The sequence below is a fragment of the Phlebotomus argentipes genome, unplaced genomic scaffold (assembly GCF_947086385.1).
Source record: "Phlebotomus argentipes unplaced genomic scaffold, Phlebotomus argentipes genome assembly contig_10, whole genome shotgun sequence".
Taxonomy (NCBI): Eukaryota; Metazoa; Arthropoda; class Insecta; order Diptera; family Psychodidae; genus Phlebotomus; species Phlebotomus argentipes.
Genome location: NW_026776141.1, coordinates 355,340 through 373,763, shown reverse-complemented (window position 1 = coordinate 373,763; position 18,424 = coordinate 355,340). Strand labels below are relative to the sequence as shown.

The 18,424-nt window shown below is 43.8% G+C and overlaps 2 protein-coding genes across 2 annotated transcripts; both read left to right on the top strand.

Annotated features, from left to right (window-relative positions):
* The first annotated feature begins 39 nt into the window (after positions 1-39).
* On the top strand, positions 40-13,849 carry LOC132255712 (neurofibromin). Its single transcript, XM_059751878.1, is given in 15 exon segments — positions 40-179; positions 530-1,822; positions 1,825-2,097; positions 2,155-3,021; positions 3,087-3,234; positions 3,298-6,998; positions 7,065-7,226; positions 7,298-7,394; positions 7,473-8,494; positions 8,567-8,662; positions 11,766-11,855; positions 12,769-12,971; positions 13,028-13,214; positions 13,280-13,445; positions 13,502-13,849. Coding segments are annotated over 15 exon segments (8,511 nt in total). The 5' UTR covers positions 40-119; the 3' UTR covers positions 13,648-13,849.
* A 386-nt stretch (positions 13,850-14,235) lies between these two features.
* LOC132256139 (collagen alpha chain) lies at positions 14,236-18,114 on the top strand. Its single transcript, XM_059752387.1, has 5 exons — positions 14,236-14,455; positions 14,530-15,228; positions 16,115-16,306; positions 16,374-16,537; positions 16,599-18,114. The coding sequence occupies exons 1-5, from the start codon at positions 14,373-14,375 to the stop codon at positions 16,652-16,654; spliced, it is 1,194 nt and encodes a 397-aa protein (XP_059608370.1). The 5' UTR covers positions 14,236-14,372; the 3' UTR covers positions 16,655-18,114.
* The last annotated feature ends 310 nt before the right edge of the window (positions 18,115-18,424 follow it).

Genomic DNA, 18,424 nt, shown 5'->3' with positions numbered 1-18,424 from the left:
AATGCAGCCAAGTTCAGAGTGAGTGTCGCAGAGGCGAATTGTCAGAATTCTGTGCTCCTCCAAATTTTTGCTGAAAATCCGTGGAAAACGCCCGAAAATCAGCACAAAAATACCACACAATGGCAACACAGAAGCCCGGGGAGTGGGCGAACTCGCTGCTGATGCGCTTCGAGGAGCAGGTGAGGTGGGAGAGAGCGTGGAAAAAGTGGCATTCTCGCTGGGACTCCTCCTTGGCGGCCCCAAGAGGAAAAAATCAATAATTTTCTGGGCCGCTGTCGGTGTGTGCGTGTGTGCGAGCGGGACGGGGCATTTGTTTTGATTTTGCGAGCAAATCACGTGGGCGGGTGCGAGAGTGAGACGGAGGGATGTGGCTGTGTGGGGCGCGCTGTGATTGGCGGAGAGACCGAAGGCGATGGATTATGAATGAAAAGCGAGAGTTTTATGAATGAAATGTGTGTGACATCGAGTGGGAAGGGCGTGTGAAGAGAGTCAATTGATATCATTTCTGCTCTGACTATCAATTCCACAGCTGCCCTATCGCATGATAGCGACAAACACCAATCAGATGGCTCAGTCGCGGATGACTCTGGACCAGACCATGGCCTACCTGATCCCCATTTCGCGCTACCGCTTCTCGCTGGTCATCTCGGGCCTCACGAAAATGCTGCAGCGCGTGAATGACACGTTCCAGAACCCACAGAATCGCCAAGAGCACACGGAGAAGTACTGCTACGACTCCCTCATCATCATCCTCACCACCATGGAGAGATGCCTCTCCAGCCAGACCAAAGACACTGCCCGCTACGACGAGGCGATGAATGTGAAGCTGCTGCTGCGCGAGATTTGCCAGTTCATCGATGTGCAGAGTGAGAACAATCCAAATGCCACGTCACTCAAGGCGCTCGCCTCGAAAGTCCTCTTCGCCCTGTCGCAGAATCACTTCAGTGCCGTCTTCAATCGCATCTCGGCGCGCCTGCAGGAGCTGAGCGCGTGTTCGGAGGAGAATCCGGACTACAGTGACATCGAGTTGATTCAGCACATTGATCTCGATGTCATTCGACTGACGAAACTCCTCACGGAGACACTGCTGAAGTTCCGACTGCTGAAGAAGTCCGCCCACCTGATTCTGCTGAACTCCCTGGAGAAGGCGATGTGGACGTGGATTGAATTCCATCCGCATGAGTTTGCCGATCTGCAGCGCACACCAAATGACGAGTTGTCCAAGTGTTGTGAGCAACTCTTTGACATTCTCGATCTCTATGCGGAGAACAAGAAGAGTCGCTCAGCTGTCTGGCCACTCCAAATCCTCCTGCTGATTCTCTGCCCGAAAGTCCTGGAGGAGATTGTCAATGCGGACTCTGGAGCGCCATGTTCGCAGTGTCATCTGAAGAAGAGGCACTTTGTGGAGGGAATTAAGAAGGGTTTGGGCTCTCATGCATCGTCCAAGCAATTGACAGAATCCGCCGCGATTGCGTGTGTGAAGCTCTGCAAGGCGTCAACTTACATCAACATCGCCGATTCCAACAATGTCACCTTTCAGCTCGTGCAGAATGTCATCAATGATCTCAAGGCGCTTCTCTTCAATCCCTCCAAGCCCTTCTCACGCGGCCAAGGATACAACTTCCAGGACATTGATCTCATGATTGACTGCTGGGTGTCGTGCTTCCGCATCAAGCCGCACAACAATGAGGCTTTGAAGGTTTGTCTCAGCCTCTCATCGCCGCCAGCATATCACTTTGTCATCGTCAGTTCGCTTCTCAAGTAAGGCGTGATGGGAATTTGTGGACAGAACTGAAATGTTGACTAATTTATGTCCCCCTTTGCAGGATTGTCACTCAGCCAAGACTGCCATGGTGGCCACAAATTGACTTAGTCTACGCCAGATCTGCAGAACTGAGAGCTCTCTTCACGGACACACTCAACAAAGCGACACAAGGATACATCGCACACACTCCTCTGCGGATGATCACGTCACTCACGCTGAAGTCCAAAGACGCACAGAGTCGATTGACGCGTCCGGAAGAGGGACCAGCGCACAAAGCTCTTCTTCTTCTCATGGTTCGCCTTATTCATGCTGATCCAATGCTTCTGCTGAATGTAAGAATACCTCAGAATGTCTCCGAAATGGTTTATTCACTCTCAGTGTCTTTGCAGAGTCTCGGCAAGGCTGGTCATGAGGTTCAGAGTTCGACATTGGAGTTGATTAATGGTCTTGTGAGTCTTGTTCATCAACCAACGATGCCAGATGTGGCACAAGAAGCCATGGAAGCATTGCTGGCTCTGCATTCACCGGATAAGATTGAAGTGTGGAATCCCGAGGCGCCAATTAACACTTTCTGGGATGTGAGCTCTCAGGTGCTCTTCTCGATTGGACAGAAGCTCATCCAGCACCAGATTGCCAACTATGGTGATGTGCTGAAGTGGATGAGGGAGATTCTCATCTGTCGCAACACATTTCTGCAGCGACACAAGGACTATGCGAATGTTGGCAGTCAAATTGCCATCTGTCGACATGCCAATATTAAGCTTGAAGTGGTGTTCTTCATGTATCTCTGGTCAATTGATCTGGACACCATCATCACATCGCTCTCCTGCTTTGGGTTGCTGTGCGAAGAGGCGGAGATTCGGTCGGGATCTGATGAACTCACCGTTCACATTATACTGCCAAATTATCAACTGTTCCAGGAACTCGCGGTGGCTTCCAGTGCTCTGACGACTGCGGGCACAGAGTCGAAGTTCTGCTTCTTTGATCCGACACAGGGCAGAGTGGCACTGCAGAAGCACATCTTCCACTTGCTGAGGAAGATTGAGCACTGCGCCAATGGCGTTCTGCCCGCGTGGGAGGAGACTTATCGCTGCTGGGAGATGCACAGCAAGGTGCTGCAGACGTATCCGAAGGGGAAGATGGAAGATGGACAGGCGGAGATGTTCCATCGAGGCATGGGAAAGCGCAGAGCGAGTCATCAGAGCACAGAGCATGACTTAGATGAGCAGATCACTGAGTGGGCCAACATGACTTGGGTGAGTTTCTTCTTTTTGGTACTTTGATGGACAATAAACTCTTTAACTTGTTTTCTTAATTGCAGTTCCTCTTGACTATCGGTGGTGTTTGTCTGAAGGCACGAAGTGAGAAGGAGAAGGAAAGTACGGAAATGTCTTGCTTAAACATTCAAATGCAGAAGCTCACGAGGGTCAGTAAGTCGACATCTCAAGTGCAAAGTGCTACTTCGATGGGTAAGAAGACAATCATCAAATCTTCTGAAGAAAAAGAGACAATCTAATTGAGAATCATTGCAGGATCTCTGGCACAGTCAAATTCATCTCTCTCGAGTTCCACAAGTTCTGGCAGAGGATCTCTTCATCCCACATCAACGGACAAATCGACATCGGCTTCAACTGCGGCGGCAGCGGCAGCTGCGGCAGCAGGAGGAAAGGATGATCCAGCGCAACAGCAGCAGCAACAGATAACGGAGAAGAAGAATGAATACTTCTGTCCTGTGACACAATTTATTGGTCAACTGTTGAGACTTCTTGTGTGCAACAATGAGAAGTTTGGCCAGCAAATTCAGAAACACGTGAAGGAATTGATTGGTCAGCAAATGTCTGCTCAACTGTATCCAATTCTCTTCGATCAGATTCGATCGATTGTGGAGAAGTTCTTTGATCAGCAAGGACAAGTGATTGTCACGGACATTAATACGCAATTCATTGAGCACAGCATCTACATCATGAAGAGTATTCTGGATGGGAAGCAGGCCAAGGAGCAAAATGATCAGCCCTCGACCAATGAGCATCTCTGTGTCACCAGCATCGAAGGCATGATGCTGGGAATTGTGCGCTATGTGCGACATTTGGACATGACAGTTCATGCGATTCACATCAAGACGAAATTGTGTCAGTTGGTTGAGGTGATGATGAAGCGAAGAGACGATCTGGCCTTTCGGCAGGAGATGAAGTTCCGCAATAAGCTCGTGGAGTATCTGACTGATTGGGTGATGGGAACATCTCATCAAATTGCCCCTCCCAGTTCGGGTGATGTCACGATAATCACACGAGATCTCGATCAGGCGTGCATGGAAGCTGTGGCTGCTCTGCTGCGTGGACTTCCGCTGCAGCCAGAAGAGTCTGATCGTGGTGACTTGATGGATGCCAAAAGTGCACTGTTTCTCAAGTACTTCACACTGTTTATGAATCTGTTGAGTGACTGTGTGGACACGGCGGAAGCTGACAAGGATCCAACAAATCCACCACTTCCGCCACGACCACGAATGGCGGCGGGAAAGTTGAGAACTCTCCGAAATGCCACAATTCAGGCCATGTCAAATCTCCTGAGTGCCAACATTGACTCTGGACTGATGCACTCCATTGACTTGGGATACAATCCGGATCTTCAGACGCGTGCCGCCTTCATGGAGGTGTTGACGCAAATTCTGCAGCAGGGAACGGAGTTTGACACTCTGGCTGAAACTGTGCTGGCAGATCGATTTGAACAGCTTGTGCAACTCGTCACGATGATCAGTGACAAGGGTGAATTGCCAATTGCTATGGCGTTGGCGAATGTCGTGACGACACTGCAGATGGATGAGTTGGCGAGGGTGCTTGTGACACTCTTTGACGCCAAGCATCTCCTCTCGCCACTGCTCTGGAATATGTTCTATCGCGAAGTGGAAGTGTCTGATTGCATGCAGACGCTGTTCAGGGGAAATTCCCTCGGCAGCAAGATTATGGCTTTTTGCTTCAAGATCTACGGCTCGAGTTATCTGCAGAGTTTGCTGGAGCCACTGATTAGACCGCTGCTGGAGGAGCACACGGTGAACTTTGAGGTGGATCCGGCGCGATTAGAGACTGGTGAGGATATTGAGTTGAATCGAAGGAATCTCATTGCGCTGACACAGAAAGTTTTCGATGCAATCATCGAGTCTGCAGACAGATTTCCACCACAGCTGCGCTCCATGTGTCACTGTTTGTATCAAGTTTTGAGTAAGAGATTCCCAAATGTGCTGCAGAACAACATTGGAGCCGTTGGCACAGTGATCTTCCTCAGGTTCATCAATCCGGCCATTGTGTCGCCACAGGAGTTGGGAATTGTTGGCAAACAAGTTCCGTCCACGGTGAAGAGAGGCTTGATGCTGATGTCGAAGATTCTGCAGAATATTGCCAATCATGTGGAGTTTTCCAAGGAGCAACATATGCTGTGCTTCAATGATTTCGTACGAGGACACTTTGAGACTGGTCGCAGATTCTTCATTCAAATCGCATCAGATTGCGAAACTGTGGATCAAACGTCACACAGCATGAGTTTCATATCTGATGCCAATGTCTTGGCACTGCACAGATTGCTGTGGACACACCAAGAGCGCATTGGTGACTATCTGTCCAGCAGCAGAGATCACAAGGCTGTTGGACGGAGACCATTTGACAAGATGGCAACGCTGTTGGCCTACTTGGGACCGCCGGAACACAAGCCAATTGACTCTCACTTGCTCTTCTCCTCCTACGCCCGGTGGAGTTCCATTGACATGTCCTCGACGAACTTCGAGGAGATCATGGTGAAGCATCAGATGCACGAGAAGGAGGAATTCAAGACGCTAAAGTCCATGAATATCTTCTATCAAGCGGGAACAAATAAGCACGGTGTGCCGATTTTCTACTACATCGCCAGGCGATACAAGATTGGCGAGACGAATGGTGATCTGCTGATCTATCATGTCATCCTCACGCTGAAGCCATTCTGTCATGCGGCCTTTGAGTTGGTCATTGACTTTACGCACACGTGTTCGGACAATCGCTTCCGCACGGAATTCCTGCAGAAGTGGTTCTATGTTCTGCCAGAAGTTGCCTATGAACATGTGCAGATGGTTTACATCTACAATTGCAATTCCTGGGTCAGAGAGTACACAAAGTTTCACGATAGAATTCTGGCCCCGCTGAAGGGGAATAAGAAGATGATGTTTCTGGATTCACCACAGAAATTGGCAGAATTTATTGAGGTGGAACAGCAAAAATTGCCTGGAGCCACACTGTCACTGGATGAGGATCTCAAAGTGTTCAACAATGCACTGAAATTGAGTCACAAAGACACCAAAGTGGCAATAAAAGTTGGACCAACAGCACTTCAGATCACATCGGCGGAGAAGACAAAAGTTCTGGCACATTCTGTCCTCCTCAATGATGTCTACTATGCTTCGGAGATTGAGGAGGTTTGTCTGGTGGATGACAATCAATTCACTCTCTCCATTGCCAATGAGAGTGGCCAATTAAGCTTCATTCACAATGATTGCGATAATATTGTTCAGGCGATCATTCACATTAGGAATCGCTGGGAACTCAGTCAGCCAGATTCAGTGACGGTGCATCAGAAGATCAGGCCAAAAGATGTTCCGGGAACTCTTCTCAATATGGCATTGCTGAATCTGGGCTCTTCGGATCCCAACCTCCGGACAGCAGCTTACAATCAATTGTGCGCATTAACGGCGACTTTTGACTTGAAGATCGAGGGTCAATTGTTGGAAACTCAGGGTCTCTGCATTCCCTCCAACAACACCATCTTCATCAAGTCCGTGAGTGAGAAATTGGCCAACAATGAGCCACACTTGACGCTGGAATTCCTGGAGGAGTGCATTCAAGGCTTCCAGAGGAGCACAATTGAGCTGAAGCATCTGTGTTTGGAGTACATGACGCCATGGTTGAAGAATCTCGTGAGATTCTGCAAGTCTTCTGATGAATCCAAGAAGCAAAAAGTGTCGCAGATCCTCGAGAAGTTGATCAATTTGACGATAGAACAGAAGGAGATGTATCCATCGATTCAGGCCAAGATTTGGGGATCAATTGGACAGATTCCTGAGCTGATTGACATGGTGTTGGACAATTTTATTCACAAGTCCGTGAGTTCTGGCTTGGGATCACCTCAAGTGGAGATCATGGCGGACACAGCTGTGGCTCTGGCGTCGGCAAATGTTCAATTGGTGGCGAAGAAAGTCATTGGGCGACTCTGTCGGGTGAGAAAAGACACAACAATATCTCAAGAAGAGATGAGAAAACTAATGATGACTGTTTTCTTTCAGGTAATGGACAAAACTTGCCACTCACCAACACAATTCCTCGAGCAGCACGTCATCTTCGATGATATCGCTATTTTGGCAAGATATCTTCTCATGCTGTCCTTCAACAATTGTCTGGATGTGGCTCGTCATCTGCCATATCTATTTCACACTGTAACATTCTTGGTGAGTCTCTCTGTGGCCTTTTTGTGTCTTCGCGTGTGATTGTGTGTAATTGAAATTCTCCGTGTTTTCAGGTTTGCACTGGTTCACTGTCAATGCGCGCTTCCACTCATGGTTTGGTCATCAACATCATTCATTCCCTGTGTACATGTACAAAGCCCTCATTCTCAGGTTCCGACTCTGTTTCTCTCTCTCTTCTTGCTGTCCTGATGACTAAAGATTTGCTTGTGTTTGTGCTTTGTCTTGCAGAGGAAACCCAGAGAGTGCTCCGATTGTCCTTGGATGAATTCTCCCTGCAGAAATTCTATCTTCTGTTCGGTATTAGCAAGGTGAAATCTGCCGCTGTGACGGCTTTTCGCTCCAGCTGTCGACATCCCAATGATCGTTGGCTGGGCAATGAGAGAGTGTCTCAGGCGCCGCCGTCAGACAGAGAGCGTCTGGGTTTGCCATCACTGGAAGTGATCACGGATGCTCTGCTGGAAATAATGGAGGCGTGCATGAGAGATATTCCAGATTGCGATTGGCTGCAAACATGGACATCTTTGGCGAAGAGTTTCGCCTTCTGCTACAATCCGGCTCTTCAGCCGAGGGCGCTGATTGTCTATGGGTGCATCAGCAAGAGTGTGACGGATCAGGATGTGAAGCAATTGCTGCGGATACTCGTGAAGGCACTGGAATCCTTCACTGACATCACACTCATTGAGGCTCTTGTGATGTGTCTCACACGATTGCAGCCACTCTTGCGTCCCGAATCGCCCATTCATCGTGCTCTCTTCTGGGTGGCTGTGTCTGTTCTGCAGTTGGACGAAATCACTCTCTATGGATCGGGATTGGCGCTGCTGGAGCAGAATCTGCACACACTCAATTCGCAGAATATGTTCGACAAGCAGAGTCTGGCGGAAGCTATGATGAGCACAAGAGAGCCTCTGGAGTGGCACTTTAAGCAACTGGATCACGCTGTTGGACTGTCGTTCAAGAGCAACTTCCACTTTGCTCTGGTTGGACATCTGCTCAAGGGTTTCCGCCATCCAACGCCCACCACAGTGTCGCGCACATCACGCGTGTTGACAATGCTGCTGGGCATCGTGGCGAAGCCACTGCGCAGGGATAAGTTCGAGGTGACGCCGGACAGTGTGGCGTACTTGACGGCTCTCGTGGCGGGATCTGAGGAGGTGCGATCGCGATGCCATGTGAAGCACACACTGTCCAGATGGCCTAATGAAGCGAATCCCAACGAAATCAGCGACACAACGAACATATCCACACAATCTGTGAGTTCTCTGTGGAATTCTTCTTATATTTTGGGCAGGATTTGCTTAGCTTACGCGCTTTCTCTTTTGCAGATGGGAATGCCACTATCGCGCCGCCAGAAGTCCTGGGATATCCTTGATCAATCTGCCATTTCCTATGCACGTCAGCACAAAATTCAACCACATCAGGTAATAAGAGTGTAGCGTGAATGATTTGAGGTTTTTTTTGAATGAATTCCCATATATTTAGAGAATTGACGGCGTAGAAGTGGAAATGCTGTAGGTTTTTGATATTTTGTACACAAATTCCTTACGAGAAAACCCCCTCAAGAGATGTCTTAACACTTGATGCGCAAAAATTCTGTGAGAATTTTACAATGTACAATTTTAGATGGATGAACACAAAATCCATGCATCCTTCATGTGATGAATTCACTGAAGAACAACATCTAATGTGTCGTGTAGAAGAAATTAGAGAGTGTTTCTTTCGATGTTAACAATTTTTCTTTATTTGATTATCAAAATTTCTTTGCTCTCTCTCTGAATAATCCTTCTAATTATTGACTATTTAATGAATTTTGAAATATTATTATGATTTTTAGATTAAGCACAATTTGTAATAATTGGTAGATTTTTGTTGGTGCACTTTCTCTTGAATAGCAATACAGGACAGTTTTCTTGTACTTCTCTTATCAATTGTATTGCTATTCCAGAGAGAGAGAGCGCGAGTGTGTAAAACGTATTTAAATAGGAGGTTTAGTCTGTTTTGAGCTGGGTTGAAAAGTATACTTTTTCTTCAATAGTTTGTCCAGTAGTTTTGTGACGGTGGAAAGAAGTGTGTTGATGGTGAGAAAAAGGGTGAATCTGTTTGGTTTTTTGAGAGTTTGCGTGTGAGTGAAGAAAGTTATCAAAAAGTATAAGAAGTGAAAATATATGCACACCTTACGTTATATATAGGATCCACCGATCAGGGGCAAATCGTGGCGGAGCCTAGATTTGAGTCATGGCCAGACCATGAGCAGCCAGTTAGCCAATATGTCAAATTCCACTCTAATCACCACCGCCGCCACCAGTGCAGCCACCTCGCCGAACCCCATCGGTGGCGGTGTCCACTTTAGCGTGCCGGCCGTGTCGGCGCCCCCGGTGGCGCACACCGCCGCCGTGCACGCGCACAATTGCCAGCGCCAAGACTTTAGAAACCGTAGATCATCGTCCGAACCCGTGCACAATGCCATCGTGGCACTTGCCAATGCCGAAGACACAGTTCAGGCGACATCGTCGAAAAATAGTAGTGGCTTTATCGATTGCCTACAAAATATCTCACCGATTAAAGTAAGACTATTGCTTCATAAAAAAAACATCACAGATTTAACACACACACACAAACACTCTTTCTCTCTGTTCCTCAAGATTACTGTGAAGACACATTTTTTATCTTCCTAACATTATTTGCAGAAGAAGATTGAGGAATTGCAAATCCTCACAACTTTTATTCACACACAAATTTCCTTTTCTCTTTAAAAAAAAAAAAAAAAAGACACATTGAGATTTTCCTTGGAGATTTGTGTAAATTTTGTGTTCTCTTTGAAGCTTGATTTTGTGCATTTTTACTCTCACACTCTCTCTCTCTCTAAAATTGTCTCGTGTGCAAATTTTCGCAAATCTTCCAGAAAGTCTCTCACTTTAATTGGCATTGAGATATATAATTGCGTGATATCTTATCTAATTTTCCTCTCTATATATACATTTATATTACAATCAAACACTTTCTTTTCTTGGCGCTACATCTCGTTAAAAGTATATACTCGCTTCATATAAGAAAAACAAACTTGTTCCAGCAAGCATAAAAAGAAGGATGAAATCTTTGTTCTTTCACTCACATTCTCTGTCTCGAAGTCTATGTGAAGTTTTTTCTCACTTTGATTGCGAAAAAGGGTTTTTGTTCCATAAATATTACCAGTATTTGATGTGGTGTTTTCTTTATTTCTCCATCAAAAAGACAGGCGCAATTTTTAATAAATCACTCTCTAAAACAAATACTTACAGATTGAGAGTGATTTCTCACAGAACTTCTCATTTACCATTCTGTCTTTCTCTCTCTCACGCTCTCTGTCTCTCTTCCATTGTCCGTAATCGTTGAGCTAATCTAATTCTGCTGTTGAGAATTAGAATTCACGTGCAACTGATCAGTGAATGATCAGTGAAAATGTGGTGATTGAGAATCAATTGGATGAGAAAAAGACGAAAAACATATAAGAAGACATCGGCAAAACACATAGTGATCAATTGGATGGACATTAAGTCGCTAAATTCTCTCATTTAGGATCTCATAAGTCGAAAGACTGAAGCTTTAAGTGAGCCTTAATGCATTTAGAGTTGGAATCTTTACTGTTGCGTCCATTCTGTGTCTCTCTGTCTCTCTCTCTCTCTAGCCTAGATTCAATAGATTGCGATGTTTTTGCGAATTCTAATGTTAATGTGTGTACTGTTGCTGCGTCGCCTCGAGGGTGGGAAAATGCCTCGATGGACGTCTTTTATGGGTTGAATAGTTGTGTGAGAAATTAATGCAATTTAACTCTAAAATCTAAAACTCTGAATGACAAATTGGCGAAATGAAGAATTGCATTAATTCACAGTGAGTTTCTCTCTTCTAGATTTAAATTAGATTGAAAGAGATTCTATGTGGTAATTTCTGTCCTTTATATTCAAATGACTTTTAACTAATTTAGACATTTATTTCTTTTATTTTCTTGTTGCCTGCCTGATGCTTACAAAAATGTTGTACTGTCTCTGGATCTCATCATCCACAAAATTAAAAATAATATATAAAACTCTTCATCGACACGTCAAAATTCAATGTTGCTCAAAATTTTGTCGGATAAAATCAATCACCGCGTGAAATATTCATGTTAAATGTGTAAATGTTCTTTATTCTTATTGTGCAACACTCAATGAATTGCCGAAACACCACAAAACTTGTTATTATCACAAAAACAATTACCTCTGATTTCTTCTCAAAAAAAAATTTGTTTTTAAATAATTGGCATTTTTGCATGATGATTGTAATTTTTCGGAAACTTCTTTTATCATAAAATTGATTGGAAAAAATGTCTTGTGAAATTGATTGATGCAAAATTTATTTATTTTTCACTTTTTCTGAATTGGCACTATTTTTCCATGGTTTGATGGTTGATTTATAAATAATTTATTGGCAATGACACGAATTATGATCAACAATAACTACAAATGAAAAAAAAAAAATTGGTAATCTTTGGAATTGACATGCAATTAGAATGCTAGAGTGTTGTTTAAAACGCAGAGATCCTTTTCTGTGCCGACAACTAAAGATGCAAATAGTTCGGCAGGAATTGATGAACATCAGGTATTATCAATGAACCAGAAAATGAACCACAATCCAATGTAGTTTCTGTGTCACCTCTTAATCGCAATTGTTGTTTCTATCGCACTCTCTCATCGTCACTCCTTCTCTCGCATTCTTCTCCTTTATCTGCTCAGGAATGACGTTCAGGAGCTGGGATTTGCGTAGCCTGTGATTATCTTGGCAATTTTGCCATGTATTTCGACACTTATCGATACGAATTGCGTGCAATTCCAAAAAAAAAGTTTAAATCCACAGTCTAAGGACTAAGTAGTCCATATTACTTCACATCAGTTCTATTTTTCCCTAAAAAATGTGTTTAAAAAAGGAATTTTGATGCCCATCGCATCGATAAGTGTCGGTAATTGTCGATAACTTCAATCACTTTACCGCAAAAAAGCAAGTACAAGTAAAAATATTTCTTGAATTTTTTGAAATAAATCAAAATCAACAAAATTGTCTGATTTTAATGATTTTGAGTTCCCATTAGAAAGTTCTTGCAAAATGCTATAATTTTATTTAAAGTCAAAAATGGTGTTCCAAAGTTGTTGATGTTAATTTTTGTTGGTATTTCAGTAGTAAATTGTAATTAAATCCCAGCTCTACATTTTTTCATTGTCACTTCTTCTGTTCTTATGTCTGTCGGTAAAAATCATCTCCCTTTTTTCTTTGATTCACTCTTCTCATGTTCTTGTGTACTGTCTCTCTCTCTCTCTCAATTGGTATGAGCGATCCCAATATTTTCTGCATTCAAAATTTTTGGAGTAAATCTTCCTGTCCCCAAAATTCGATTGTTATATGAAATTCGCCACATTTTTTCACCATTTTTATCCTCTTGCTTGTAGGTGGAGATGATTGGGTGGCAAGTGATCGATGTGATTGCGCTAATGTGTTTTTGTGTGGTGCATTTTTCTAGGAGCGCGGATCGCGATCTTCCGTGTCGAATGAATCAAATGTCCTCCTGGATCCAGAAGTTCTTCCCGATCTCTCAACTCAGGCACTCGTGCTCACCGTTTTGGCCACGCTCGTCAAGTATTCCACCGATGAGGCCGAAACGAGGGTGCTTTATCAGTATTTGGCGGAGGGATCAGTTGTCTTTCCCAAAGTCTTTCCAGTCATGTGAGTATTATATTTGGCAATTGCAGATCTTTTGCAAATTTTGGACTGTTTCGCAGACATTCTCTCCTCGATCACAAGATCAACAGCGTCCTGTCGGGCTCTAGTGATCAGGTGGTGTTGATGGCTGTCCAGAGCATTATCCAAAACATGCTGGCCACTGAGGATCCATCACAGCAGCAGCTTCACTTCCTCCAGAGCTGTGGCTTTGGCGGTTTGTGGCGCTTCGCAGGACCTTTTACCAAAGTATCATCTTCATCTGTGTTATTGTGTTATGGTCTTTACTGAATCCTTTCCCACTCCTTTTGCAGTACACAATGATGGGAGAGTCTTCGGAGCTGTTTGTCAACTGCTTGGAGGCCATGGTGGAGACTTGTCTGCCCGTCGAGGAGACCACGCCGACCATCCCACCGCCTCGTCCATACAATCTCAGCTCAAGTTTGAGCAGCTTGACTCTGGGATCGCCCACGGACAAGGGTAAACTGCTCTTCGCCACTCCACGTTGACTCTATTCACATCTTCTGTCCTTTCAGCCTTCAATCTCAAGGCTTTCTCCTCGGAATCCCTGGACAATGATGGCTTTGCGGGCAGCGTGAGTTCCCTCAGGAGAGCGTCTTGCAGCAAAGCGCGCTCGGCAAAGCATCGACTGGCCGAAAGTCCGCCACATGGATTGGGCTAGAGATCGTAGAGATGTTTCTTGTTTTACTTACCGCGTATGTGGAGACGATTGATGTGATAAATGGATTTGAATGTGGAAGGGAATTGAACGTCCTAAGAAAATCAGGGAGAAGAGAAGGATACTGTTTTGACTTTATTATTTTTAGAGAGAGAGAGAATATCACTTACAAGTTCTGTTTCTATAATCTCTATTGATAGAAAAATATGTAGGCAAAAAGAAGCAGCGATTCTAGTACATTATTATAGATGTAATAATTGTGATTATGTATTTAATGAAAGGAAGTGAGAGGGATAGAGAGAGAGATTTATTGGGGAGTTTATTTAAGAAATGCAGAGATAAAAGCTTCATATACACATCAAATTTTATTAAGTGTGACTTTGTGGAAAATCATTAACAATTTGTTATTTGTTGTGTTTTTCTGTAAACATGTTTCACTGTATCATCTGTGACATCTCTTTGCATAGGTCCTTGAGAGTCTCTATATGAGGAATATTGAATAAAATTTATGGAAGTATTAAAATTTCGGAGTTTTGCAACTGTCGCAGTGTTATAACAGTTCTTGCAGTTTGAATTTCCCCCAAACAGTTGCCAGCGCCACTGCCAGACGGCGGCGAGCAGTGTCGTTGCGGTGTGTCAAATTTGCTGTGGAGAAAATTTTGCTGCGGAGTACTTTATTGTATTTTTGAGGCATTTCCGGGTGACGGAGAGTGGATACAGTGGACGAGATGGACAACAACAGCAACCACCCACCGGTGAGGGGTGGTTTTCGCGGCCGGGGGCCGTACAGAGGCTTCGATATGCGCGGCCGGTGAGTATCTCATGTCATGGCTCCCATCTTGGCGTCTGTCTAATCGGTGGCGTCTCTTTTTCTCCGCTCCGCAGTGGCCGGGGGCGCGGTATGGGACGCGGCGGGCCAATGGGCGGCCGCGGGATGCCGCCCATGATGCGAGGACGGGGCTTTATGCGAGGTCCACGCGGAATGGGGCTCGGGCCGCGCGGAATGGGCCCACCAAGGTCATCGCGTGGCATGGGCAGGAGTCAGGGCCCCGGCGGACCTCCAGGTACGAACGACGAGGACGCGGCGCCCAGGTGTCTCACCACGGTTTCGACCTTTGCAGGCTCGAACAATACGGCGGCGCCCGAGGATGGCTCACCCATCCAGACCACCACGTCCGCCGGCTCCGCGCGGGGCGGCTTCCCGCGGGGCCGTTTTATGCGCGGTCGTGGCTCTTTCGGCGGCCCCGGGGCCCCCAACAACACCACAATTCCCGGCACGGGACCCGATCCCAAGCCCTTCAACCGCTCAGACGGCGGTAAGCCGCGCGGCTACATGGGGCGCGGCGGCTTCAGGGGCGGCTTCAGCAGGCCCATGCGGGGCAGCAACCTGCTGACGCCCCAGGGCAATGGAAATGTGGCCCCCGTGCCGTCGCTAAAGCGCAACGGGCCTGGAGGCATGCCCGGGCCCAAGCGGGGGCGCTTTGACTCGGGCCCACCCGCGCGAGGCTTCGCCCCAAAGCCCAACTACGCCCAGTCAAATCCCTCGCACATGAACCAATACAGCCAACCGCAAGCGGCGCCCAAGTGAGTATGAAATCTGAGTGTTTGTTTTGCTTTCTTTTGCTTTTCTTGCTTTTGCTTCGCGTCCTGAGCTTTGAAGACGGGTGAAAAGAGTGATAAACAGCGCGATTCTTATCTGCAAGTGTCTCACAATGAGACAGCAGAAATTAACACACTTTAGAAATTTATCAATAAATCGCAGTCTTTGGGAAATTCTTTGTGGTAAATAATAGTTACTAATGTGAAAAGCCACAAATTATTATCTCTCCTCGCCTTTCAATGCATGAGCGACAAAGAGAGGAACATTTCGCCTGTTTCGAAAAGTCTTGCTCGACATCCATCTTGTGCGGAAATTAATTGAGATTATTATCATTTAATCAATATCACAGAGTGTTTCTCGTCTCAGCGCCAAAAAGAAGGTGATTTTGCCGAGATGAGAAGGAAGCAATGGCAATAAATACAAGCACAGACTTTAAGCTGAAATATCTGCCAATTAATTTGAAAGCCACTTTGAGATTTTGCTGCGATATTATTGCCTAAAAATAGCCCAACACATTCTGCGAATGGTGTTGATGATGAATTTCGATGGAATGAAGAACGTGCCTGAAGTTCCTTTAATATTCAACACTGGATTGTCGATGAATGAGAAATGATTAATATTTATGAGTGAGGGGGAAAAAAAGGTGGCAAAAGTGTGATATTTGAGAATATTTAGGTAGATGTTTAAGCGATTATTTATGGTAATTGCGAGTGTCTCGCCTAATCCGGACAATGTCGGGAAAATCCGCCTAATTGAGCTATTGGATGGAGTGTTTTTTCTTTCTTTCTTTGGCGCTTGATCATCATAAATCAATACTATTGAACGGCGGGCATTTTTGACAGTGATGATTAACGTGTGTTTATTTCACAGTCACCAGGGATATTCGGTGCACGATGGAAATCACCAGCAAGGCATGGATCCCTATGCGCAGTCTTATCAACAGGCTCCGCCGCAGAATTACAGCAACAACGGCTACGCCCAGACGGGCTACACTGATCCGAATGTGCAGAGCACAGGCTATGCTCAGACCACCGGATATGAGCAACACTATCCGGACTACAAGTGAGACTCTAAATCGCTTCTTGAGCAACAGATTTCCAACACTGACAAATTCCCCTTGATTTTGCAGCAATTCAAACACGTATGGCACGCAAGACAATCGGTATCAGTACAACAACACGCAGGACTACCAAAGCGGAGGCTATGGAACGACTACCGATGGCTACAATGCCGCTCCGCAAGATCCCTATCAGCAGTCTTCGTACGATGACAGAACATACAACACGAGTTATGGTGAGTTTGAAAGTGATTTCACTAAAGTTTTTGCTGACAAATCTCTTTCGTTTTCCTTCAGATACCACTGCATATAATCAGGGATCGTACCAAAATCACGCCACTGGCTATTACTAAAGGAGCCACTTTTTGGCCACAGCGAGACGATAGAGAGAAAATCATTGCTGAGAGAAGAGAATTTTACAGAGGACGCAAGAAAGGTAAGATAGTCATGTAAGCGAATACAAAAGAAAAGAGAGGAAGAAAAGGAGAAAAATAGGGATTAGTATAGAAGTTTACTGGTTAATATCTTGAGTATGAGAAAAAATAAAACTTACTGACAAACAAAGAAAAAAAAACAAATAAGAGGGATATAATAATGAGAACACATACATATTAATCAAAATAAAAAAAGAAAAGGGACTAAAAAGATGAAAATGAAAAGAAGAATTATTGAAAAAAGGCAGAAGTAATGGAAACTTTACAAATGAATAATAATTGAATTGAAATGATGTTGAAAATACTGCACGATTAAATTCTACTGAATTTTGTACTTTCCGTACAGTGAGTTTTTTTCGTTTTATCAATAAGATTATTGAGAAAGTTCTTTACAACAAAATTAAGGTTTTAACTTTGTGATCTCTATAATTATCAAGATTTTTTTTTCTTTAATAGCCAAGATGAAAAAGTGACTATCTTTCTATATCAAATTTCTTTAATGACCAAATTAATGTTTTTATTCACACGGACACAATTATTAGACCATTGAAAAGTATCTTCAAACAAGGAGAAAAAAAGAGTATGAAGAGAGAAAGATTAATAATAATAATAATAATTAACTAGATAATATTGAAGGAAATATTGAATGATAAATTGTTCTCCAAGTTTATTCACAATTTATATATTAAACGCAAGGATAACATTTTAGTAGGAATAGTGAAAGATGAAATAAAAGTGGAAAATAACTTAGAGTTTCACTACAAGATTCGGAGAACAATATTTTGCGCGGAAGAATCTTCGTGAGTTTGAAAAAAGAAATTAAAAAGAAAACAGGTAGAAAATGGCATGAAAAGAATTGCAAATCACATTTAGAAAGCTCTTCGTGATTGTCAAAAGATAGCAGATTGTGAGTAGTAAAAAAGTCCTTTTTTAGGCGCATTTTAGTGACAACCTTGACTTTAACCATCATTTGTAATAATTGTAATATTTACCTTTATTCACGAGTAATTTGTATGTTTATGAAATTCATATGTGTGTGTGTAGAAGATTATTGGACAGATGCACTATAGTTGCTAAATCCTACCTTATATATATATACTTACAGAATATTATTAGATTTTAGGGTTAGGATAATTTTTTTATCAAACAAAACAATGAAATCTTCAAATTCAATCCGCCGTGCACGATTTTGCACTGGTCAAAGACAGGAAAAAATGTAGGTTTTTGAATGCTTTCAAACAAAAATAGGCAAAAAGTTTATATAGCATTATAGACTCAAGGACTCTGTATGTGTGTGTATTTGTTAAAAAAATATATATTCTGTGGCATTGATAATTAAAATGATATTCTGAGAATTCTAAAAATGGCATTTGATGAAGCTGCTGGTGAAGAATTGAGAGAGAAAATATCTGTGAAATCAGAGAAAATAATGATGTGAATTCTAAAGTGTTTTCTTTTACAGACAAAAAAAGGCTGATGAAATAACAAAAAAGTATATTTTTCTTCAGATGTTTAATTTAAAGTGTGTGTTTTTTTCTTTTAAGATAAAAGATTGTCTGAAACGTTGAGCAAAATAGTTTATGATAAAAACGAAAATATAATAAACTTTATAGAATGATGAGAAGAAAGGAAGAAAACTTGATGAAATCCAACGACAACAAACTTTAAGTGACGAAGAATAATGTTTGT